The sequence below is a fragment of the Euprymna scolopes genome, chromosome 6, assembly GCF_053919585.1.
Source record: "Euprymna scolopes isolate OS-2025 chromosome 6, ASM5391958v1, whole genome shotgun sequence".
Classification (NCBI taxonomy): domain Eukaryota; kingdom Metazoa; phylum Mollusca; class Cephalopoda; order Sepiida; family Sepiolidae; genus Euprymna; species Euprymna scolopes.
In genome coordinates, this window is record NC_136487.1 from 82,040,489 (window position 1) to 82,048,906 (window position 8,418).

The window sequence follows — 8,418 nt, forward strand, 5'->3', positions numbered from 1 at the left end:
TTAATATATATACCATATTTTTTTAAATACATACATACATACATACATATATATATATATATATATATATATATATATATATATATAATAAAGGAATTTAAAACATGAAATCAGATTTCAGAAAAAATGAAATTTTGAGTATGTGGAATAGTGGATAAGCAGACAAACAAACTAGTAGAAAAATAACATAGTCATATTTTTAAAGCAAATGATTATGGCCATTTGACCCGTTCGAAATATCGGTTAAATTTATAGATGACTCTGTGCTATTATTTCTACTTCTCTGTTTTTTTAGGCTCATTCATTAATAGTCCATTTTGTCTTAAATTTAATTTCACATTTCAAGCTTCCTCATATATATATATATATATATATATATATATATATATATATATATATATATATATATATGTTGATTTGATGATGAACTCTGAACTTTTAAGCGTATTTTGCCGAGGGCGTTTTTTTTTTTCATACAGACACCTCATGATGTCTGTCCGTGTTGTAATAACCGTAATGGAGGGGACTCCCCAAGCGACCGTTCCTGTTGCTTCGATTTATCTCCTCTTTTTCTTCATCCTCCTCGTATTTCTGAAAGATAGAAAAACCAAACAGAAAATGTCTTATTTTATTTTGCAATCTCGAATATTAACATAGGTTAAGAGCCAGTTCTAATTATTTTGTTTGGGTTTTAAACTAGAAACATTGTTTAAAATGAGTATCATGATAAAAATAAACATCGGTTCTTATAATGTATTTATAATTTACAATTTTTTTGTATATATATATATATATATATATATATATATATATATATATATATATATATATATATATATATACGAGCAAGCTGTTAATAAAACATGTTAAAAAACACTTTGAAAAAGAGTTAAAACATATTTAATCTGAAAAGGAAACACTTGATAAGTGGATAGTCTTTAATCCGCGGAGTTTCGAAGAAATATTTTCCTTCTCATCAGAGAGTACAACAAAACAATTAAAAAGTTACATAACTTCTTTAATAACTTTGGCCTTTCTATAATTATCGAACCGAACAAAAAACTTCAAATTTTCTAGATGTTACACTTAATCTTAACACCGAAACTCATAGCTCCTATCATAAACCTAATCTTACGCTTTTATACGTCCATAAATCTTCTAACCATCCCAACTCAATTATAAAATCTATAGTACCATCCGTCTCTAGAAGAATTTCTGCTCTTTCTGCTGATAAAAAACTTTTAATCAAAATGCTACTTTCTTCAAAAATACCTTATGGAACTCAGGACACAAGGAACAGATTAAATACAACAAGTATGCTCCTCCTGCAGACCGCCTTAAATCTGTAATCACACACAATATGACTCGTAAGAAACCAGTTCAAATAACAAGATCTGTCGCTATCAATAACAATGAACCAGTCTACATATATAATCCAAACCAAAATACTAATCGCAATACCTCTAACCTACCCAGTCGCATCAAGAGAAAGAAAAATATTTGGTTTAATCCTCCATTTAGCCTAAATGTCAAAACTAATATACCTAAGAAATTCTTCAACATTGTACACAACTCTTTCAAATACCCACACAGATATAGTTCTATTTTCAATAAAAATTCAATCAGAATTTCTTATTCAACAATGCCTAATTTAGCACAAAGAATCTTAACATCTAATAACAAAAAAATTAAATCAGCCACAAAACATCCCTTTCCCAATTAAACCCAAAACTAACTGTAATCGTAATAACAAACATCTTTGCCCACTCAATAATGATTGCATCCATAAAGATGTTATATATTCTTGCACAATTATTGAGCTCCCACGTAATCCTCCCATAACAGACACTAATATTTCGTCTTCAAGTTATCCTTCTTCCCATCCTCCATCTGATATAGTTACTAATCCAATACACCACTCGAGCAGCCCCTCCATCTACAATCATACAACTAGCAATAATAATAATAATAATAATAATAATAATAATAATAATAATAATAATAATAATAATAATAATAATGAGAGTAATAATATTTCTCCTAACAGCCATCCTAACACTAACAACACTCATTATCCCCTCCAAAATAGTCCTCATACAATCATTGTCCCACCATTTGTTGAACACTATGAACAAAATTCAAACTATTTAACTAATAAAAATCAGCAAATTAATATTAATACCAAACCTCGAGCTTTTAATAAAGTACAAATATATATCGGCGCTACTTCAACATTAATTAAGAAAAGAATATAAAACCACATTTCTTCTTTTAACAACCATAATTCTAATAATAACCAAGGAACTTCTCTAACCACTTTAATTAAAAAACTTAACTTTAATAATACCCCCTTCTCAATCAAATGGACCATCATAAAAAAGTTAAGTCTTATACTTCAGGCTCTAAGTCATGTCGCCTCTGCACAACCGAAGCTATAACTATAATTACTTCCCCTCAAAGTTACAATATAATAAATTCTAAAAATGTACTGATCTCTTTCTGTAAACATAAGTCCAAATTTAATTATGGCAATTTTGAAATTACATAGTTATTACTTTTACCTTTTAGATAGATATATAATTTTTTCTTTAACTTTATCGTTTTTTTCTACATACTTTCTTAATACTTTACAATTTAATAATCCTTTATTTTAATTCTTTTCTTTGTTTGGCCAGTTTTTATCTGCAATTTCTGCTTTAGTCTTTAAATATTTATATCTATCTAATATATCAATCTACCCACACTTTCATATCTTGTATGTATATTTACTTATATTTTACTATATGCATTTACTTACTTTCTTGCTTTTTCCTGAATTTGAAGATACCGGCCTTCCTCTCCCCTTAAATAATTTTTATTTTTTATTTTATATATATTTTTTAATTTATTTATTTATTGTGTGTTTATTATTTATTTTCTATTTATTAATTAATTTATTTATTTTCCATTTAGTGTCCTTTAACAACTCTTGCTGACATTTTCTTAAGTAATAACCTGTACATTTCAGTTGACCTATATTATGTTGCCCGATATATTTTGTTCGTGCCTTTTAACATTTCCTGTCTGGGTCATTTTGACATTTGTTTTTCTATTTTATATTCAATTCTATCACCATTTAATTTTTTTCCTCTTCTACTTCTTCCCTGATCTTTGTTATTTATATTTATGTCTCGGCAGCAGTGTGAAAAGCATATCTTATTTTTCTTTTATTAATATTATTGGAATTTTTCCCCTTTTCCCTTGTACATATTTGTGAATTATTCAATAGATTTCGGCCTTTGGATTATTTTGGGCCATCTTCCAATTATGGGATTTCCTTGGATTTTACTTGTGCAAATGGAAATTCAATTAACTTTCTTGAAGTTATATTTTTGGATTTTACCGTCATTGGATTATTTATATTTCACCAGACTATCCATTCACGTGTAATCACATTTTTCTTCACCATATTCCCTCTGCTTCACCCATTTCTTTGTTATCAAGTAAGATCTTTGACTTACTTGTTGTTTCATCAAATACTTTTATATGCAAAATCCTATCCCGCATTTTGCTAATTCCTACCCTCGGATGAGAAGAAAAGTATTTCTTCGAAACTCCGCGGATTAAGGACTATCTACTTATCAAGTTTTTCATTTTCAGATTAAATATGTTTTTAACTCTTTTTCAAAATATTTTTTAACATGTTTTATTAACTGTTTGCTCGTATTATAAGCTCTATCTCCTATTTGGTTTTGTCGAGCTTTCACATCTGGCTGAGATAGCTTTATAAATATTAATTCTTTAATATTTATAATATACTTTAGTTTTACCACCTTGGATCAATTTGGTAAATTTAATTGCAATTTTTATTTTATATATATATATATATATATATATATATATATATATATATATATATATATATATACATATAAAATAAAAATTATATATATTATATATATTATATATATAAAATAAAAAGTAATATATATACTAATATATATATATATATATATATATATATATTGCGCATACATATGTATGAAATATTACTTCCATAATTACCATATCACCTATATATATATATATATATATATATATATATATATATATATATCATATCATATCACCTATATATATATATATTTACACACACACACACACACACACACACACACATATATATATATATATAAGTTTAAATGGATAATACTAAAAGACTCAGTGTCCGAATATGGCTCCTATTATACCTAAGAGACAATGTTCTGAAGAATTACCCTCAGCTTCTCTACGAAACTATAACTCTTTATACATTCAAAATTAGTGTCTATCTAAATTTAGATATTTAATATTTATACTTTAACAAAAAGGCGAGCCTAAATTCCATATCAACCATTTACTTTTCAAACATTGAAATTATCATGCAGTCATTTGTTAGGTTCCCTATTATTGGATTAAAAACAACCAATCAGAGGATGCATTTTAAAACATCCACTGATCCCTCCCCATCACGTAAGCGGTTCTTCCTCTTTTTGACTGTGATCCTCCGATAAGTAAGTACACCAGCTGCTATCCCCATTCTCAAGATAGTGACACGTGCAGGAATTCAATTTGCACAGAAGACAAGGCTCACTATTTCTACAACCCAGCAGAAACGAACGCAGAGAACGAGCAATATAAGAATCGTTAAAAGGGCACATATTCAGAGATAAGTTGCTGCAAATACAACTTATTTGTAAGACACGTTCTTCTCTTTCTTTCCTCTCTTGTCTTACTTCAAAAATACAAGTTTTTATTGCATTCACATATGTGTTGTATTCCTTTCTTCTTGTTAGGGTCACAGCATCTTTGTTACCAGATATAATTGGGAGAATTGCAATACAAATCAACGTGTGACTATGTGGTACGTTTAACACGGGATTTCTTTTGGCTAGGAATCTTTATCCTCGGCCCCAACAGACAACAAAGATTAAAGTATTCCTGTAATGATCCGGTCCCTGTTGATTGTGCGGGGGGGGGGTTAATTCTGTGAAGTTCTAGGAGATTCACCCTCCCAGGCCTTACCTTCCCTCTTTGAGAAAGGATTAGTTTATTGCTAATCATCTGAGGTCCCCTTATCGGAGAATGCCGACGGGGCTTCCCAGACATATTTTGCAGGTCAGAGTAAAACGATGGAAAACGTGTGATTATTTTTGAAGACGATTTATGAAAAGTATTTGTTGACATTGGATTTAAAGGCGACTATGTTGTAGTGTTCAAGGAAGTAGTTCAAAAGTAATGTGTTTCACAGATGGTAAGTTCTTAGATAGAATCTTTTTTCATGGAAAATTCCCTTTGATATTAAGCATTTTTAGCCTAGTAGGGGATGCCCTTTTCTCTTCCTTGCAACCTCTTTCCCACAGAAGAAACGTTGCGAGTCTGTCTCTGCTCGATCGTTATTTTCATGTTAGTGCTCGTCTGAACTTCAATATTGGGTCCTCCTTTCTTTCACGAAAAACACTCGTCTATCTGAAACCACTATCAATGTTCCCCCCTTATTTATCTGTGCCTAAGCCTAAACATGGATTCCATGATCAACGCTTCGTAATTAGAACTTCACACCTGTGGAACTCTGTTCCGTTTGCTTGCTTTCCAGCTGACTGCAATATAGTCGTCTTCAAGGCCAAGATAATCACCTTAAGTAATCCAATTTACCAAATTTCAGCTACTAAGGATTACTACGATATTGCCCCATTGACTACTGTGCACTAATTAATCCTTATCCTCGAGTGGCATTGATAAGAGGTGACTCCTTTAAAAAAATACAAAAAAAAAGAAAAAGAAATGCAGGGACAGGCTTACAACGCCTCTTCTATGCGAAAGGGGAAGAAAAGAAAGTAATTCCCAGTTTGGTTTGGTTGTTTGTGTTCTATGGCATATCAACCCTTTTTCAGGTTATTTAATGCCGAATCCAATGACTTTGAAGAAAAATTTTTAATAGAATATATTTTTTTTCAAGTCGGTTTCTATTTAACCCATAGTTGGGACCCTAACAGGTACTGCAACTCCCGGTTAGAGTGGACCTGGAAGCAATGGCAATTAAAAGGTGGCTCCACGCTCCAAAAAAGCCCGCAAGCTGGGGTCTCACCATCGGATATAGGACCTGTGGTAGAAGAAGAGTTCTTGCTGTGAATGCCTTACAATGAAGAAGCTTATATTGAAACATCGTCGGATACCTTCCATGGTAATCAAAGTATGCATTTTTAAAAGAAAGCAAAGTAATGCATCTATCACTAATTTCTCCCTCTTAGACACGGCCTAGAAAGAGTTTTCAATGCAATAGGTCCCGCACTATTATCAAAACTCCAACCCCCTGTCCCACTGCTGGAATGCTGCGTCAGTTTCTTTTACAAAAGAGTCATCATTTATCAAGGCTCGAAAGCCACTCGAGGATAAGAGTTAATGAGTGTAAGATGATCACTAAGACAACAGCATTGTGATGATCGTTAGTGGTGGAAGTTGGGTAGTGTTTATTTAGTTAAGTTTTGTTCATGGAATTTGCGTTTAGAGTTAGACACAGATAGACAAGCCACTTGTTGGTATTGGTTGTAAGTTAACGAGTGATATTCATGAAAGTATGGCATGGGGAAGATCATAGATTGGAGTTTAGTCGATCATTTGCCATGGAAATAACGACAGAGTAGGAACAGACTCACAACGTCCCTTATGTGGGAAAGAGGGTGCATGGATGAGGAAAAACATCACCTACTAGATTTCGAAGATGGTTTTGAACTCTGTCAAGCCAGGATAATGTGCTCCGAGCAGATCCTACACAGATGTGTCAACAATATTCCATTTTTTGAAGTACCAAAATAAAATGTGCTGTGCCCCTTCGATATAAATACACCCGACTAAACCGACAAGAACGAGATCCTACCTGGATCTCTACCTATCGTGGTAGAGATTTCCTGCTGGAAAGCCTTCTACTTTAATAGTTTCGTCCCTCTGAACTGATAGACTTTGGAATTCTCTCATGGTCTCCTGCTTCCCGCAGAAGTTTAAATGTAATGTGAATAAACATCGCACTGCTCAACCCCCTACGTAGTGTCCCTGTAGATATCTCGGAGTGTTCTTAGATAGGTTTTGTATCGGAATGCCTCCGTTAAATATAAAAAACCGATAATCGAACAAATCCGATTAAAGAAGAAACAGTTCGATTTTCAGCAAAGTTAACACTCTGATACAGCCCAACATCACAAGTTCATTTTATAATTTTTATTATCGCACAAGAAGATGGGCTTGTTGTATAAAATCAACAGTAGATTCTTTGATAAGACCGGAGCGCATTCGAATTGGTTACTTCCGTTCAGAGCACAACTGAACTATGATACTTAATTTTTGCATTTTAAACTTCAATTCAAGCCATTATAGAAAAAATTATTTTATAAAATTATTTGTAGGTTCTCTACAGTACAATTTAGATAACAATGAATTTTGGGCATGATCATTGCGGGAAGGCATGTATACCTTCCTTCCGGCGAATCATGGTGGGTCCCCGACTAGAGCAGGTAATCAATCTATTGATTGAAAATGCGCAATTTCATCGGTTTCAATGACAATAAAAGTATTGAAAGTGTGGAACATTCATTAATCTTAATTCAAGTTCGTGCAACGTCAGGTCTTACTGCTAGTACACACACACACACACACACACACATATATATATATATATATATAAATTCGTATTTCTGTCTGTTTGTTTATTAGGGCACAATTTGATTAATATATACAAAACTTGTTTTTAATCTTTCATTTATTTCTATATAAAGTATGATACTTGAAAAAATATACAATTAAGAGATCACCTTATTTGCATATGACATTAAGAAAAATTGATTTTACTAAATAGCCGTAGCTTAGTTAATGTTTTAAGCGAGAAAATTATTTTAAGTATCCTATTTAAAATTGTTATCTAATAAATTTTAAGCAACAATATATTTAATTTATTTTGGAATAAATATTTCCAACAGTGACCTTTTTGTAAAACATTTTTAGAGTTATTTGCTATCCATAAAAAAACAGACGTTTACCAAATATCATTTGGTAATTTCATTAAGTTTCTAGCTGGAAAAATACTTCCGTGTAGATAGAAAAAAATGTTTGGCTTTTATTGTTTTTTTTTTTAAATATTAAGAAAAAACACTTACGAAAAAAACTGAAAAGATTTCGTGTGTTATGGCAATACAGAAATAGGTATATTTTTACCACGTAATTCAGCGTCGTTTAATACCTAAAAAAATGAAGATCTACTGCCCCCGCCTCTAAATTCCACAATTTACACTTTCTTTTTCTTTTTTTCGCGTTAATTTCATTGATTACAAACTTAATTTTCTAATTAGAAAGGTAACTTTATACGACGTGACCCAGCGGCGTTTAACCCCTAAAAAATGGGGACCAACT

General features: G+C 31.5%; 1 protein-coding gene across 2 annotated transcripts in view; it reads right to left on the reverse strand.

Moving 5' to 3' along the window:
- Nucleotides 1–366: 366 nt before the first annotated feature.
- Nucleotides 367–8,418, reverse strand: part of LOC145277722 (sodium-coupled monocarboxylate transporter 2-like) — a 248,743-nt gene continuing 240,691 nt past the window's right edge. For both annotated transcript variants that reach the window (XM_080129425.1, XM_080129424.1), the window contains one exon: nt 367–591. In XM_080129425.1, the coding sequence (XP_079985551.1) occupies nt 472–591 (120 nt within the window). In that variant the 3' untranslated portion in view covers nt 367–471. The remainder of the gene's footprint in view (nt 592–8,418) is intronic.